This window comes from Odocoileus virginianus, chromosome 5, assembly GCF_023699985.2.
Source record: "Odocoileus virginianus isolate 20LAN1187 ecotype Illinois chromosome 5, Ovbor_1.2, whole genome shotgun sequence".
Lineage (NCBI taxonomy): Eukaryota > Metazoa > Chordata > Mammalia > Artiodactyla > Cervidae > Odocoileus > Odocoileus virginianus.
This window is the reverse complement of record NC_069678.1, coordinates 15,109,281-15,127,653: the sequence shown is the minus strand read 5'-3', so window position 1 is coordinate 15,127,653 and position 18,373 is coordinate 15,109,281. Positions and strand designations below refer to the sequence as shown.

General features: G+C 40.6%; 1 protein-coding gene across 2 annotated transcripts; it reads right to left on the bottom strand.

Annotated features, from left to right (window-relative positions):
* Positions 1-8,456: 8,456 nt before the first annotated feature.
* CD1A (CD1a molecule) lies at positions 8,457-14,684 on the bottom strand. 2 transcript variants are annotated; one of them, XM_020911090.2, is made up of 6 exons: positions 14,541-14,684; positions 13,946-14,212; positions 13,051-13,329; positions 12,299-12,577; positions 11,896-11,986; positions 8,457-11,727 (listed from the first exon to the last, which is right to left on the bottom strand). In XM_020911090.2, exons 1-6 carry the CDS (start codon positions 14,620-14,622, stop codon positions 11,685-11,687), a joined length of 1,041 nt encoding a protein of 346 aa, XP_020766749.2. In that variant the 5' UTR covers positions 14,623-14,684; the 3' UTR covers positions 8,457-11,684. The 2 variants fall into 2 exon arrangements, with proteins under 2 accessions (XP_020766749.2, XP_070323688.1); XM_070467587.1 differs by having other exon boundaries at positions 13,946-14,215; positions 14,565-14,684.
* Positions 14,685-18,373: the final 3,689 nt, after the last annotated feature.

The following is an 18,373-nucleotide window of genomic DNA, read 5'->3' as shown; positions in this document are numbered from 1 at the left end:
TCCCTCACGGTACAAGCCTGAGATCTGAGAAAGGTAGGAAGTCCCAACCAGATCTTTCCCCACTATCTCCCACACAGAAAAGGAGGGAGGCTGGGAGCATGGGAGAGGGAAGGGAAGAAAGTTCTATTGTCTTCAGAACATGGGTGAAGACACACAGCACCTGGAGGAAGGAGGAAAATGGAGAAGGGACAATAAAAGAGCCTGTCCTCATGCAAATTAGTACAGCCACTATGGAAAACAGTGTGGAGATTTCTTAAAAAGCTGGAAATAGAACTGCCATATGACCCAGCAATCCCACTTCTGGGCATACACACCAAGGAAACCAGATCTGAAAGAGCCACATGCACCCCAATGTTCATCGCAGCACTGTTTATAATAGCCAGGACATGGAAGCAACCCAGATGCCCATCAGCAGACGAATGGATGAGGAAGCTGTGGTACATATACACCATGGAATACTACTCAGCCATTAAAAAGAATTCATTTGAATCAGTTCTAATGAGATGGATGAAACTGGAGCCCATTATACAGAGCGAAGTAAGCCAGAAAGATAAAGACCATTACAGTATACTAACACATATATACGGACTTTAGAAAGATGGTAACGATAACCCTATATGCAAAACAGAAAAAGAGACTCAGATGTATGGAACAGACTTGTGGACTCTGGGAGAAGGAGAGGGTGGGATGTTTCAGGAGAACAGCATTGAAACATGTATATTATCTAGGGTGAAACGGATAACCAGCTCAGGTTGGGTACATGAGACAAGTGCTCGGGCCTGGTGCACTGGGAAGACCCAGAGGGATCGGGTGGAGAGGGAGGTGGGAGGGGGGACTGGGATGGGGAATACATGTAAATCCATGGCTAATTCATATCAATGTATAACAAAAACTACTGTAATGATGTAAAGTAACTAGCCTCCAACTAATAAAAATTTAAAAAAAAAAAAAAAAAAAAGAGCCTGTCCTCACCTATTAGAGATTCCATCCTGCTGAGCAATGTGGGAACACTTAGAAGGCCCAAGTCCCACAAGAATAAGACAGAGTCAGATTAAGAAAATGCCCCTACTTCCTCTTCCAAGCAGGTGAGTGAACAAGGAGTAGTAAGAACTTTCCACTGATGCAAGAGCAGCACCAGTGTGACCATAAATCTTCTTTAAGAAACTCACAAAGGAAATTTCCACTGATGCAAGAGAACACAGGAAATGCCAATGCCAGCAAGCCTGCAAGAGAACCAGGAAAGGCATCTTCCCCTGCTTTTTAAACATGAGGTCCCACATTTATATTTGGTGCTGGACTCCAAAATCGTGTAGCCACGAGTGCTTATACCATTCACTGTAGACTGGGGAAAGGCAGGAGGAGGCAGTTTGAGTTTGGGTGGGAAAAAGAGGAAGAAGAGTTAACTACCTGAGGAATGGAGGTTGAGAACAACAGGTTGAGAGCAGGGCAGAGAGACCAAGGACATTACAGACGGAGGAGGAAAGGAGGAAGCCCAGATGAGGAACCAGAAGGGGAGGAGGGAGGAACAAGAAGAAGGAGGAGGAGGGTGGCAGAGGCTGGGATGGGAGGAGGAAGGAGAGGAAGCTGAGAGGGAGGAGCAGGAGGAGGATGGGAAAGAGAAGTGGAGCAGAGCCACTGATTCTTCAGCTCAGCTTCTGTGGGAAACGCTGGTCCTAATCAGGGTGCAGGAAGCAGCTGGGATTTGAGTTGCAGCCCCACTGTGGACCTGCCGCTTCCCAGGGAGCTCCACTCCTGAGCATACACTCAGCTATGGTGGATGAAGGACAGCTCTGAAGGAGAAGAAAGGATAGTGGTTTCTCAGGAGCTGACTGAGAAATACTGGGAAATGGGGGAGCTGAGAAAAACCAGAACTGGAAGCCAAAATCAAGGGCTAAGGTGGGGACAGGGGTGAGATGACTGTGACCAGAGGGGAAAAAAAGAAAGAAAAGAACTAAGAGATCTGCTCCCTGGACCAGCAAAACCTAGAAGAGAAATCTGGGCATGTTGGGATATACCTTGATTATAAATCAAGTTGGTTGGATGTCCTAGGAGAGTCTGGTATTCTTCCCTGGGTCACCAGACCTCCCTGAAGATCCTTCTTGATTCATTGGTCAGGACTTAAGTCACTGGTGCTTAGGCCACAAGCAATCTCATATTCTTTCTAACAACTATCTCTTGGTGCTCCTTCATACACCATCTCAGCTCTTTAATTCCATCTCCTCAGGACCCAAGTGTGAGCTCCCCTCCCTACACTATCTCACAGGCTTATCCTACATCTCCTCCCCACCAAAAGAAACCTCAACTTCCCTGCTAGAGAAATCCACTGCCTCTGACAATGATGTGCTTTTTACTGGCCTCATTTTCCCTCCCACTCTGCTTCAAGATTCCCCTTCACTTTTCTGGCTTCATGCATCTGGTCTGTTTGCTTCTCACCCCTCACAGCAAATACTTTGCACTCCTGGTGGCTCAGATGGTAATGAATCTGGCTTCAATGAGGGAGACCCCAGTTTGATCCCTGAGTCAGGAAGATCCCCTGGAGAAGGAAATGGCTGCCAGCTCCAGTATTCTTGCCTGGAGAATTCCATAGACAGAGGAACCTGGCCAGCTACAGTCCACAGGGTGGCAGAGTCAGACACGACTGGGTGACTGTCAATTCACAATTCAAAGTGAGCTTTGGACTGAGAGTAAGGTGAACTCCTGGATAGACACTTGCTGGGTATAGCAGTATATTGGAGTGATCATAGCATTCTGGTCTTAATTTTCTTATCTGTAATATGATTAAGTGAAAAGAACTGAATATGTCCCAGCAACCCTTTTGGCTCCAACATTTTTGTGCCTTACTAAAAAGCAGAGACATTACTTTGCCAACAAAGGTCCATCTAGTCAAGGCTATGGTTTTTCCAGTGGTCATGTATGGATGTGAGAGTTGGACTATAAAGAAAGCTGAGCACCAAAGAATTGATGCTTTTGAACTGTGGTGTTGGAGAAGACTCCTGAGAGTCCCTTGGACTTCAAGGAGATCTAACCAGTCCATCCTGAAGGAGATAAGTCCTGGGTGTTCATTGGAAGGTCTGATGCTGAAGTTGAAACTCTAACACTTTGGCCACCTCATGGGAAGAGTTGACTCATTGGAAAAGACCCTGATGCTGGGAGGGATTGGGGGCAGGAGAAGAAGGGGACAACAGAGGATGAGATAGTTTGATGGCATCACTGACTCAATGAACATGGGTTTCGGTAGACTCCGGGAGTTGGTGATGGACAGGGAGGCCTGGCGTGCTGTGGTTCATAGGGGTCACAAAGGGTCAGACACAACTGAGTGACTGAACTGAACGGAACTGAAGCTCCTGCGCCTTCTGACCCGTGTGTTCTCCTCTTTCCCTACCCTGCGTCTCCCTCCTCTCTCATTCTTCTGTGTCTTCCCTTCATTCTTCACTAAACCTTTATCTCAACTCTTGGTTTTCCTCTCCATCTATTCATAGTCCTTACCCTACAATCTATTTTCACCTTTCTTTCTGACTCATTTTCAAATCTAAAGCATTATTTTATCATGTGATTCTTGGATTCCAGTGTTCAGTTCAGTTCAGTTCAGTCACTCAGTCATGTCCAACTCTTTGTGACCCCAGGGACTGCAGCACACCAGGCCTCCCTGTCCATCACCAACTCCCAGAGTTTATTCAAACTCATGTCCATTGAGATGGTGATGCCATCCAACCATCTCATCCTCTGTCATCGCCTTCTCCTCCCACCTTTAAGCTTTCCCAGCACCAAGGTCTTTTCCAATGAATCAGTTCTTCACATCAGGTGGCCAAAGTATTGTAGCTTCAGTTTCAGCATCAGTCCTTCCAATGAATATTCAGGACTGATTTCATTTAAGATGGACTGGTTGGATCTCCTTGCTGCCGAAGGGACTCTCAGGAGTCTTCTCCAGCACCACAGTTCAAAAGCATCAATTCTTCAGTGCTCAGCCTTCTTTATGGTCCAACTTTCATATCTTTACATGACTGCTGAAAAAACCATATCTTTGACTATATGGACCTTTGTCACCAAAGTGATGTCTTTGCTTTTTAATGCACTGTCTAGGTTTGTCATATCTTTTCTTCCAAGGAGCAAGCATCTTAATTTAATGGCTTCAGTCACCATCTGCCGTGATTTTGGAACACACAAAAAAATAAATTCTGTCTCTGTTTCCCCATCTGTTTGCCATGAAGTGATGGAACCAGATGCCATGATCTTAGTTTTCTGAATGTTGAGCTTTAAGGCAATTTTTTCAATCTCCTCTTTCACTTTCATCAAGAGGCTCTTAAGTTCTTATTCACTTTCTGCCATAAGGATGGTGTCATCTGCATGTCTGAGGTTATTGATATTTCTCCAGGCAGTCTTGAATTCAGCTTGTGCTTCATTCAGCCCAGCATTTCTCATGATGTACTCTGCATTTAAGTTAAATAAGCAGGGTGACAATATACAGCCTTGATGGACTTCTTCCCCAATTTGGAACCAGTCATGTGTTCCATGTCCAGTTCTAACTGTTGCTTCTTGAGCTGCATACCAATTTCTCAGGAGGCAGGTCAGATAGTCTGGTATTCCCATCTCTCAAAGAATTTTCCACAGTTTGTTGTGATCCACACAGTCAAATGCTTTGGCACAGTCAATAAAATAGAAGTAGATGTTTTTTGGAACTCTCTTGCTTTTTTGATGATCCAGTGTATGTTTGCAATTTGATCTCTGGTTCCTCTGCCTTTTCTAAATCCAGCTTGAACATCTGAAAGTGCCATGTAGGGCCACCCAAGACAAACAAGTCATGGTGTAGAGTTCTGACAAAACATGGTCCACAGGAGAAGGGAATGGCAAGCCATTTCAGTATTCTTGCCTTGGGAACCCCATGAACAGTGAAAGTGAAAGTGAAGTCGCTCAGTTGTGTCCCACTCTTCGCAATCCCATGAACTGTAGCCTACCAGGCTTCTTTGTCCATGGGATTTACCAGGCAAAAGTACAAGAGTGGGTTGCCATTTCCTTCTCCAGGGGATCTTCCCAACCCAGGGATCGAACCTGGGCCTCCGCATTGCAGGCAGATGCTTTACCCTCTGAGCCACCAGGGAAGACCCCATGAACAGTAAGAAAAGGTAAAAAGATAGGACACTGAAAGATGAACTGCCCAGGTCGGTAGATGCCCAATGTGCTACTGGAGATCACATGGAGAAATAACTCCAGAAAGAATGAAGAGACAGAGCCAAAGCAAAAACAACACCCAGTTGTGGATGTGACTGGTAATGGAAGTAAAGTCCAGGGCTATAAAGAACAATATTGCATAGGAACCTGGAATATTAGGTCCACAAATCAAGGCAAATTGGAAGTGGTCAAACAGGAGATGGCAATAAATATCGACATTTTAGGAATCAACAAACTAAAACGGACTGGAATGGGTGAATTTAACTCCAATGACCATTATATCTACTACTGTGGATTCCAGTGTATAAATACATAAAACACCATTATGGATTCTATTTCTGGAATGATGGCACACTACATCACTCCAAAAGATCCAGAATTCAAGATAAAAAGTGTCTTTTAATTCTTTTTTAAATACATAACTGCATTCATGAAGAAATAAGGGAACCAAGCATAGAAGAAATGGAAACCCAGAGATGCAAACAGGAAATGATACTTGAGCATACAAGACAATATGTAGGTTCCGTAAAGATTTGGCTATTTGTGGTTACTTGTATCAGGAAACAGGTCCTTAAGACCAGACAAATAAGGTGAAATTTGCAACTGAGTTTCCTGCTATACAGTCTTCTAAGTGACAAGATGGACTAGAAAGGATCTATTGATTAATCCAGGGAAGAAAGTTTGCCTGGCTGTGTATTCACTGAACATTGACTTGTTTGATTCTCATTCTGAGAATTGCTAATCACAAATCTGATAATAGAGATCAAGAATATTTCTTTTGTGTGATTCTAGAAAGCACAATCCAATCAATTTAAACAAAATGTGGTTCCAAGTTTGTACTATCGCTGTGACACTTGGTGGATTTTATTTTATTTTATTTTACTTTTGGCTGTGTCACTTGCAGGATCTTAGTAACTGGGCCAGGGATCAAACCTGAGCCCTGGGCTTGAAAAGGCCCAATCCTAACCACTAGACCATCAGAGAATTCCCAACATTTAACTTCCCCAATCCAAAATTACAGAACACAGAAAGAAATAATTCAGCAAAAGGGAAGTTTGCAGGCAAACAAATATAGGTTAGCTCTCTCAAGAAATCACACATAAAGGAAATTATATTAATATTTTAAAAGCTTAAAGATATGAAAAGAAATAATTTCAGCAGAGAAAGAGACATCAAAAAATGCCAGGAATATTAAGCCTCTAAAAATAACTATTCTAAACACTATAATTAAAATATTGATACATGAATTCAGCAACCAATAGAAAAAGCAATTTTTAGTTATTTCTATATTGGGAAAGCTAAAGAATTTCCTATATCACAGTGCAGAGGTAAAGAGCTGTTGAATATGAATGAAGAAGTTAAGAGTGATGAAGACTAGCATGAAATCCAGTATAAGTCTAATAGGAATTTCATTAGAGACAAAACAAGTAATGAGAAGAGGAAATATTTAAAGAAATAATGGCTGAGAGTTTGTAGAATTAATGAAAAGGATAAATCTTTAGATTCAGGAAAAAGAAAACTCCAAGGCATATTAATGAAGTTGACAAATAATGTTCATTTATACAGTGAAGAAAACAACTGAAAATTGTATGCAACTTGAGAGTATAAATCCATTTAAGCAAAGTTTCTTTCTTTCAGATTTCAGTTATATCTTAACAATTCAGCTAGTATTTAATAAATACCAAAGGATGTGCTGAACACTAAGATGAGAAAGAGTGAAATACAGAAGGTCATACTCTAGAGAAAGAAACATGTAAACCAACCATAAATGTAGACAGTGGTATTTCTCTTATGAGAGAAAGTCCAGGGATGGATGAACCTTATTAAATCCACTTTTTCTATATCTGAGCGGCTTACATGTCCTGCTCACTCAGAACCCACAACACGGGCTGCAGTAATCATATAGCACTGAAGCAATGATAGAGTATATCCATGAGGATATTTCAAGTGGTTTTTAATTCAGAAATTGATGGAGATATCAAGATTTGAGGCTGAACCCACATGACAAGCACCTATATAACACCTCACCTGTTAGATATCAACTTTAACTCCTCCATAAGAATGGGATGAGAATCTTGAACAAAGGACAGTCTCTTGATTAACTGCTTAATGGCTCTGATCTGTTTCAGCAATCACTACATAAGAAGGATAATAGCACATCTGTCGGGTGCCTTTTCTTGTACCAATTGCATTTAATACTCCCCCCTTTTTATTCTGAGGACCCTTATATTCAGATAGAAAGCAGATAAAGACATCCTTTGCTATATATTTACTCAGAGTTCTCCTTAAGAGTATTCTCTCCAAAAATATTTTAAGAAAACTTTGATTTTCCCCTAATATGTTCTGCAAGTGCTAAGTTTTTACCTATTATCCTGTAAGGCTTATTTGCTTATTTACTTGTCTACTTTGCTTAATGCCTAATTGTCTAGAAGAAGACTCTTCCAACACTGGATGTATTTACTAGCTTGCTAGTGTTTCCATAGAGGTACCACAGACTGGGTGATTCGAACAACAAATATTTATTTCTCACTGATCCAGAGGCCAAGGTCAAGTCCAAGGTCAAGTTGCCAGCAGGTTTGGTTCCTCCCACCGGCTCTCTCTTTAGAGTATAAATGGCCATCTGCTCACATCAGTGTCCCCACACCATCTTTCCTCCATGCACACACATTCCTCTTGACTCTCTGTGGGTCCAAATGTCCTCTTCTTGTAAGGATACCATTCAGATTTGATTAGGGCCCACCCTAACAGCCTTCTCTTAATTTAATTGCCTTTGTAAAGGCCCTGCCTCCAAATACAGCTGTGTCCTGAAGCACTGGTTATTAGAGCTTAAACTGTGTTTAGAGAGACATGGTTCAGCCTATAACACTGGATATATTCACTTTCAAAATCCTCTTCACTTTACCTCTTTCACTTTTCAAAGTCTTATTGACTTTCAAATGTAATTTTTAACAGAGGTCATAGATATGCAGACTTTAGACACAGTTGCTATGGCTTCTGAAAGTAACCTTTAACCTCAAAAAGTTTTTAATTTTCTATTGCTTTCTTGTTCATAATTGTTGCCCCAGTGTTTATGTTTACATTCAAATAGACAACTCTGTTTTCTAAAATGTAGAGATATGTCTGACTTTTATTTATTAAGCCTAAAGATCACCATTATATTTTCCTTTCCTTTCACAAGATGCACTCAAAGAAGATGAGAAAAGTAGGAAGACTCACTCTAATGGTTATCAATATTTATTACAAACTAGAGTAACCAAGATCACTTTGCTACATTGCACTGACAAAAGGATAGATTTATGCAAGAAATGACCAAAATAAGGAGTCCAGAAAATAACCATAATACATATGGACACTTAAATTACAATACAACTGGTACTGCATGAAGTGTTATTAATCAATTAAATAACACTGAAAAATACAATTTTACCCCTATTTCACACTAGACACAAAAATCAAGTCCAGGTATAGTGTACACATTTACATTTAGTAAAAAGGAAAATAGTCAAGCTTCTCAAAGATACAATAGTACAGTGATTTGCAAAGTCAAATCCTCAGACTAACAGAATCAGCATCATCTGGAAATTGTAAAAAAATTAATTCTTAGGACTTTTCCCTGACCTAAAGAATTAAAAACTCTGGAGATAGGTCCCAGTGAGTGACATGTGCTTTAAAAAGCCTTCCAGATAATGCTCATATCCCCTCGAGTTTGAACACCATAGATTAAGGAAAGTATCTCATAATCTTGGGGTAAGGGTAAGTAATTTATAAGAGTAGAATAAAATAGCCATAAGAAAAAATATCAATGAATTGTATCCCATTAGCAAGAAATTCTTTTAATCAAAATTCAACTTTAAGAGAGTGAAAAGTAAACCAAGAAATAGAAAATATTCCCAATGCATATCCAACAAAGGAGTAGTACGCAAGAAATTATAAATAAGAAAAGACTGAATCCCCTCCCTATCACTACACATTCTCCCATGCACACACACACACACACACACACACACACACACACAGCTAAAACCTTAAACCGGCTCTTCACAAAACAGTGTAAATAAATGGCTCAAAGGCATGTGAAAATATGTCAAGTACCATTAGCCATCATGGAAACATGAACCAAAAAATTTGGATTCACTATACCCCCATTAGCGGGGTTAAAATGTAAAGGGTAAATACATCAAATATGAGTGACATTGTTGAGAAGATGAAAGGTAGATTGGTATAACCACTGAAAACTTGTTTGCCACTTATCTATCAAATGTGAAAAATACATATAAACTGTGCTCAGCAATTTCATTTGTATGTCTATTTCCAAGAGAAATGGCTGTTTATGTTTGCAAAAAGATATGTATACAAGTGTTCAAAGCAACATTATTCAACATAACTGAAATCTGGAAACAATGAAAATGTCCATCCACAGTAGAACAACTAAATGGTGGTACAGTCACACAATGGAATACTACACAGCAGTGGAAAATAAAGAATTACTGCTATATGTTACAACATGAATAAATCTCACAAAAATAATGTCGACTGAAAGAAGGCAGACACAAAATAGGTCTGAAAATATGACCTTAGTAACATGAAATTCAAAAACAAATCTAAACTCTGGTCATAATAGTTAGAATATTTGTTGTCTTTAAAAATATATTGAATAAAAAATGGATGTTGACTGGGAAGTAGAAGCATGAGGGAGAAAAATTCTAGGGGCTGAAAATATTCTATACCAGGTGGTGAATTATGCTTAGATTCCCTCCAGAAAGCAGACCTAAATCTGGAGAGGAGAGACCATCAAAGTAAACTATATTGAAATGAGAAACATTGTATAAAACATACTAGCTATAATGCTAAGGTGAAGATGTGGAAAATGTGAGAAAGGAACGAGACTTGTGGATTCATGAGATGATGACCAATTTTGGTTTGTTTTTATTTGGCTGAGTCAGGCCCTAGTTCCGGCATGCAGAATCTTTTCATTGCAGCACCCAGTCTCTCTAGTTGCGGTGCATGGACTTAGTTGCTCCGTGGCAGCTCAGTTCCCTGACCAGGGATGGGACACATGAAACCCATGTTCTCTGCATTGCAAAGCATATCCTCAAAAATCCATAAGAATGTATTCTATCTCTTGCCTTGATCTCACTTCAATCTCAGGATCAAAGTTCTTGCTCTCTTTTCTTGATCATCTTCTTTTCTCTTCAGGGACACACTAGCACGACTACCTCTCAGATGTCACCCATATCAGTGCTTCTCAAATTTTAATGCATTTATAAACCCTGCTGATTTTGCTGAAATACAAATTGTGTTTCAGGAAGTCTCAGCTGAGGTCCAAGATTCTATATGTCTAACAAGGTGATAACTCTGTTCCTTATCACTGAAACATTTTAGATAATATGAGTCTACATTCTGCCTTCTGCTTTTTATTTAGAATACTTATAAATCAATTTGTTCAATCGCTGTCATGTCCAATTCTTTGCAACCCCATGGACTGCAGCACATCCAAGCTTCCCTGTCCTTTCCTGTCTCACTATTGTTCAAACTCATGTTCATTCACTCAGTGATGCCATCCATCCATTTCATCCTCTGTCATCCCCTTCTTCTCCTGCCCTCAGTCTTTCCCAGGGTCAAGGTCTTTTCCAATGAGTACACCCTTCACATCAGGTGGCCAAAGTATTGTCGCTTCAGCTTCAGCATCAGTCCTTCCAGTGAACATTCAGGATGGATTTCCTTTAGGATTGACTGGTTTGATATCTTTGCTGTACAATGGACTCTCGATATAAAGAAATATTTTCACTCAAATTAATCTCTAGAGTTAAAAAATGAGAATGGTCAACTATAAAAACTGTGTTTCTCTTCAAAGGCTCAGAGAAATCACTAAAAACTAAAATCACTAAGTGCAGTCTCTTGGCCAAGTGAAAAGACTTTCAACCAGAAGAGCATCAGATGTCTCAACTACTACAAAGATGACAGGAAGGAAAAAATTTTTTTAAAGATCATAAATTCAGAATAAATTCAACGTAGATTTTTACTTATAGCGTACTTACAGCATACATGCAGATAAGACATTTTGCCATAGATACAAATAGTAAAAAGCATGGACTTTGTTCTCAAGAAGTTTATAAAATAGAAGGGAAAGGGGAAATAAATAGCTACAACAAAGGGTCTAAAGTGAGGAGGATTTTAAAAAGTTCAGTTAAATTATAATGGCAGATCAGACGAGGCAGAGACAGCTCCCACTTGTGGATCAGGGAAGACCCTCTGGAGGAAGTAACATCTGAAATAAGCCTGATGATGCACTCACATTTGAATACGTGAAGGATCCTAGGACCTTATTCCATCCAGAATTTAAAACCCCCAACACAGGTTAGAATGACAAATTCTGCAAAAATATCATTTAGCTTAATTGACAACTGATCATTAAGCAAAAAAACACAACAACTAAAAACTCTCTGTAAGGAGAGTGAAAAGGCCATCATCACCTAAGTCTGTTTAGATGTGTCCTGAGTTCCTGGGCAGCCGGGATCTCATTCCAAACGGAGACTAGAACTTGGGGATCCATGGTGTGTCCTAATGAGAACAGAGATGGAAATTACTTCACATGGAGTGGAGGTGAGAAATGACAGCTAAGAAGGAAGAGGGCTGGGAAGAGGAAAACGGATGAGAGAGAGAAGAAAAGGATGGACAGACAAGTGGGCACTTGAAAAAGGGCAGGAAGGATGCACACGAAGAACTCACCAGTGCTTCCTAAGCCAAAATGCAGGACCTGCCATGAGGACCAGGGTCACAATCACTGCCAAGGCGATCCAGCCCACGGAGCTGTGATGATCTGTGGATGGGACACACACAGGTGCCCTCACAAACCCACCCACTGTTTTGCTGCATTCTGTGCTCTTCCTTTGTTATTGGAGTGTCACCTCACCATCTCCTTCTTCCCTATTTCTTCTCTCATCCCTCCTTCATCTAACCTCAAGATTTCCCTATGTCTCTAGGGTTCTCATTTTCAACTCACATATTTTTTATTTTATTTTTATTTCTTTTGGGTCTGGAGTCCCTAGAATGCCCAAATTTTCATCTAGCTCTTCTGCTCTACTAGAGAACAACCTACTCCATTTCCAGCGGGGCCCCAGTTCTTCCTCACCCCAGTAGAGGATGATGTCCTGGCCTCCTAGACTGCTGTGTCTCACCCAGCAGCTCAGGCCAGATGCCTCACTGGCTTCCACATTCAAGGAAACCCGAAGATACCACGTCCCATCAGCGTTAGGTAAGACGTCACTTCTCTGAGTGCTCCGTTGCTCCTGCTCACCCCGCATCCACATCACCCAAATGGGCTTTGGGTAGAAGCCAGAGGCGTGACAAACCAGCATCAGACGGCCAGGGCCAGGGCTGGGGCCAGGGGACAGCCAGGCCTCCGGTCGTACTGCAGAGGACAGGGAAGGTCATCACATGAGGACTCTAAGGCAGACCCAGAAGTTCAGATTTTCACATCAATTTAGATTGACACACTTTCCCACATTGACCCTGGTCTGATTCCTGGATCAGGAAGATCCTCTAGAGAAGAGATAGGCTACCCACTCCAGGATTCTTGGGCTTCCCTTGTGGCTCAGCTGGTAAAGAATCCACCTGCAATGCAGGAGACCTGGGTTTGATCCCTGGGTTGGGAAAACTCCTGGAGTAGGGGAAAGGCTACCCACTCCAGTATTCTGGCCTGGAGAATTCCATGGACTGTAATAGACCATAGGGTTGCAAAGAATCAAATACAACTGAGCAACTTTCACTTTCCCATATCTATGATGCTCACCCATTATCCCCTCCCTCTCTTAGTTCCTTGTTAGGAAATGAAAATGTGTGACTTTAGAACAAAGTATTAATGGAGAAGGGTGTGGGACTAACCTTGTCTCTGGAGATATGCCTTCCCAGCATCAAGAAGACCCAAGAGGAAACGTGGGCAGGTATCACTGAGCAGCTTGTATATTATTTCATTGGTTCCTCCAAACAAACTGAATAGTCTTCTGAGGCCCTGAGCCATCATTCCACCCTCTGGAGAGGACATCCATGACTTGTTCTGAAAGCTCAAGAAGTCTGATCCTTGATAAGCAATCCGCACAAATCCTACTGGGGCTTTCCCAGCATGCAACTCACAGGCATTTGCTGTCTGTACCTCAAAGGGATCTGACAAAGAAAATTAGAGAAAAGAGGGCATAAAAAAGATAAAATTAATCAAAGGATGATGGAAACAGAAGGGAGAATTTCAGATGATTTGATGAAATGAAGCAAGATTGCTTTCATCAGATATCCAGAGAAAGGGGAATTATTGGCAGTTGGGATTATAAGAAGAGATGAATGACATAAGGAGAGGGTAAAATATTTAAAGAAGGCAGCGTAAGTTATGTGAGCAAGAGAATAAGGAAGGACTTAATGTGAGAAAGTGGGGGTTAAAATAACCCAGGATGAATGAAATGAAATAGATAACACTGAATATATAGACATAGATGCCTAGTTGGAAACTGCGGAAAGGGGCTGTTGCAAGTGACCAATGACGTGAGATAATAAAGCACAAGCCTGCAGTCATTGAGACAGGTAGTCTGTAAATAGCAGAAGTCTTGAACCTTCTGAGAAATCAGGGTCTAGATTATACCCTCTGTCCAAAAGGATACAATTGAAATTCTATGGTGTAGAGAGTTAAGTTTCAGAATTGATTGGAGGTTGTTTCTTAGAGAAATAAACTCATTAAAACCCACACACCCCCTACCATATCCCCAATCCCTGTTAAGGAAAATGAACTTACATTCAAATTGCCATTTCCTGGCATGTTTGTAAAATGCCTGAACAAATCTAATGAGGAGCTCGTGAAAAAAATTTTGCAGTTCCATCAACTCCTCATTGCTGAAGTTGCCCTTGGACCAAGGCCACAGGTAAATAAAAGTCCCAGAGCTGCTCTTCCAGCCATGAGTCTGCAACTCACCCAACCAGCCTGAGCCCAGACTTTGCACCCAAGAACTGTTGTAAAAGGATAAGGCACAGATGACTTGGAAGGAGACGGGCTCCTGAAAGCCTGTGGGAAAAGAACAAAGACAATGAGAAGGGGCACTGGGAAGGAGAAAGATTGGAGGATGAAAGGTACTAAAGAAAGGAAACTCAGAATCCAGATGAAAGGCAAGATATCTCAGCAGACACATGCCTGCTCCAGGGCCCTATGTGCTATATATGCATATAATCTTCAAAAGAGCCCAGGGGTCTGGAGTCAGGGATACTCAGAATGAAACTAAGCTGATACTCTCAATCTTCTGGTTTGGGAAACCACCCCATAAACACAGGCATGCACACACACACACACACACACACACACACACACACACACATTCACACACACATATACCTACCTTCTGGAATAGAGTTCCTATTCTCTTCATTGTCTCCACTCACGAGGAGAGCCAGGAGCAACAGAAGGTGCAGAAACAGCATCTCATTTGCAGATTTTTTTTCTCTCAGAAAAGCTGGTCTTTGATTTCTGTTCTAAGCAAACCTACCACACAACACCTCTACTCTGACTTCCTTCTCCTACCAACGAACCTTCCCTTTATTCACTGTCTGAAAAAAAAAAAAGCAACAACAATCTGCTCCTTCCCTAATCCCAAGACTGCCTACCCAAGTGCTCATTTCTCTTCCGGTTCTGACTCTCTCTCTGGCTTCCAAGTTCTCTCCTTGTCACCAGCTTCCATCCTGTTCCTCTTCCCCAATCTAACTGTCATGGACCAAGTCTTTTGTGGAATTGAAAAGTCAATGTACCAGTAAGGACTTTCTCAACCAAGAAATAAAAGCATGAAACTAAATGTCTTCCCAGCAACCTACTTAATGTTCTCATGCCACTGCTCTTTTCTGTTACTCTGTCTTCCTCTTGTTTGTTTTTTTTTTTTTTTAATATTTCTTCAAATATTCTCTCCCCCTTTCTCACTCCCAGCCACCTCATTCACACCTCTGAGTTCTCACTCATTGCTTTATTAGCTTTTCCAGGATCCCCTATGATTTACCTGAGAAACAATATAAACTGACACATATTCTTCATTATTCATAGAGAGCAGCCAGTAGCCATCACAGAGACCACAGGAGCATTGCAAAATAAAGAACAGCCTCCTCTGTTTGACTTGCATTGATATATATTCACTCATCAAAGAGTCATGTAGCACCTGCCTGAGAACAAGCATTTGTTATACTTGTGAATCATGTTACACACAATGCAATAACCTTTTTCTAAGATGTTTTAGATTCCTTGGGGGATAAAACACTAAAACAAGAATTGTAAATCTTGCTGTGCTGAGACTTATTATAATGTATAAACTCTAGATAAATTTTAAAAAAATGCATTCTTGAAACAACATTTTCCAAAATGGTGACCCTTAACTGTTTTGTTTACCCAACAGGATCTTGACTTCAGAGATTGTCCTGAGGTGTTACATCTATAGCCTGTGTGGGGAAAAAAAACTTTTAACTGAGTAAATTTGAAGATCTAGCTCTAGTCAATGATTCATGAATTGGACAACATCCCATCTAGCAACTACAAAGGCACTCAGAGAAACAGCATAAAATGGAAGGTTTTTATAAAAGGGGCAGGTCAGGTGAGCTATTTATCAAAAGAAAGGAAAAGATTATTTTAGACCGGGACATCTTCTTTTTTGAGGGGAAGGGAATAGCGAGAATTTTATCATGTAGATTGCCTCTTCTTCCTCTAGAGGATGGAGAGGGCCTCACAGGCAGATTATCTCATTGGTGCTGATCAGAAAATTCCAAAATAGTTGATTAAGATTACATTTCTGGTGAAGGTTGGAAATGCAGTTAAGTCAGATATTGAATCTAGATTTGGCATCACGCATTTTAGCCAAGTGACTCCACTATGGGCCTGTGGTTTTCTCTTCAACAATCCCTACTGTACTGGATCCCCAACATCTAACAGAGTGCCTGGCAAGTGGTAGGTGCTCAGTGAATACTTTTGAGTGTTGGCATAATTTGATACAGGCATCAAATGATATTGTACGTTATAGTGATCTTCAACATAAAATTATTCAAGACATCAGAAAACATTACTTACCCCTACTTGATGAAGTGAAAAACTTTAGAGTTTTACTTCAGATTAAAGTGTATATTAATAAGCATAAAGTTTACACAAAGGGTCCTGCTATAGATCTCTTATTAATGATATAAAAAAATAATAAACAGAAACCTCAATTAAATAGAGTTGGGAGACCCAAAGTGGGGACTCTCAAGCTTTCACATGGGTCACCATGATTGCAGATGCCAAATTGCAATTCTCTGCTCGTCCTGAATAAACCATCTTGTTTGGCAATATATCTTGTCATCTACTTGTTTTAGGTCAACATGTAATAAGAAGCCACTGAGAATATATAGGAAGTAAAGTTAGTAGAATATAGTGAAGTCATTGATCCAAGATTCTTTTCTTACTGGTCATCCCTGAATGCTTCATGCTTGCTTTATCATATGCTGCTCTCTGCTGGAAATGCTGATCTCCCTCATTCATGGTGTTTGTAACTGTCTAAAGTCTCTTAAATATTTGTTTATGCTACTTATCACCTGGATAGATGTATTTAGGCTCTTTATTTAGTTATTTCTTGGTATATAGGCAAACAAAAATTATTTCAGGCTAATTCAAGGAAGAATTTTTTTTTTTGAAAATTAAGATTAAAATATAAAAAGCTAGAAAGAGTTTCACTTGGATATTTGTAATTTTTAAAAGCTGGATAAGCAAAACCACAACTTATCCTGAAATGATCACAGCACAAAAGTATCAGGGCCACCAATTAACCCAAAACTTAAGGAAAGACAGATTCCTGCAAGGAAATACAAGGTGCAAATCCTTGCTTACTTGGGACAGATGTCAGATGCTACACAAGCCAGTAAGAACAATTCACATAAAATTGTTTATAAACTCCTGAGTTTATAAGCATGAGTATCCACACACTGAGAGTTACAGATATGGGATAGTCACTCAGTCATGTCTGACTCTTTGAGACCCAATGGATTACCAGGCTTCTCCATCCAGGGGATTTTCCAGGCAAGAATACTGGAGAGGGTTGCCATTTCCTTCTCCATACAGATAAGGGAAATTCACTTTTTTCCATGGACTTCATCAGGTTCTCCTGAAAGATTGGAATCATGGATATAGGCCAGAGAAATCCTTCCTCATGGTACAAGACTGAGATCTGAGATAGGCAAGAAGTCCCAACCAGATCTTCTCCACTATCTCCCACACAGAAAAGGATGGAGGGTGGGGGTGTGGGAGGGGAGAGCAGAAAGCTCTATTGTCTTCAGGACATAGGTGAAGACACACAGCAGCTGGAGGAAGGAGAAAAGTGAAGAAGCGACATTAAAACAGCCTGTCCTTAATTTTTAGAGGTTCCATCCTGCTGAGAGCAAGGTGGAACACTTAGAAGGCCTAACCCCCAAAACTGAAAGACTAGGCACCTGCCTAAGAATGAGACTGAGTCAGAATAAAAATAATGCTCCTACTCAAACTGTCCCAACCAGATGAGCCAGCATGGAGTAGTAGGAACTTTCCACTGCTGCACAAGAGGCAACAGTGTGGCCATAAATGTTGAAGCACCTCACAAAGGAAACACCAAAGCGTGTGAGTGAAGCAGACATTAAGAAAAATTCTCTATCCACACTGAACAAAGTAATGCTAGAGGAATTTGAATGCTGTTAAAACAGCAACAAAACACAAATCCAGTTAACACCTAATTGACAGAAATTACACTCTCAGTGTCTCACAAAAGTCCATTTCAAGACCAAAAAATTAAACAAAAACACTGTTTACTTCGGTGTCTCTTGCACACAATATGATTGCATTTTAACCAGGAGTTATCAAACACACACAAAAGAGTCATGAAAGTAAAGCAGCCAGGCAACTAAGATAGTCTGCACTTGCTGCAAGATTTCCTTTGCTCTAGAGATGGTGACTTTAACCAATTAAAACAGACAAACAAACCAAAAACAAACAAAAAAAAAACCACTAAACAAACACAGCTTGAAAGACAGAAAGAGAGACAGAGAAGGAAGCTGACTTCAAAAGAAAGAGAAAAGATTTATGTCTTAGAACCGTTAAAAGCCCTTTTTCCCTGCTTTTTACATATGAGGCCCCACATTTACATTTTGTTCAGTTCAGTTCAGCTGTCTCTCAGTCGTGTCTGACTCTTTGCCACCA

What these genes read in the sequence shown, in the direction of transcription:
- CD1A (XM_020911090.2), bottom strand. Translation starts at nt 14,622, where the DNA reads ATGCTGTTTCTGCACCTTCTGTTGCTCCTGGCTCTCCTCGTGAGTGGA. An exon ending in CAGGAAATGGCAATTTGAAT is followed by an intron (nt 13,330 to 13,945) that starts GTAAGTTCATTT and finishes TTTCTTTGTCAG; the next exon opens with ATCCCTTTGAGGTACAGACA. An exon ending in GGACATCATCCTCTACTGGG is followed by an intron (nt 11,987 to 12,298) that starts GTGAGGAAGAAC and finishes TCCCATCCACAG; the next exon opens with ATCATCACAGCTCCGTGGGC.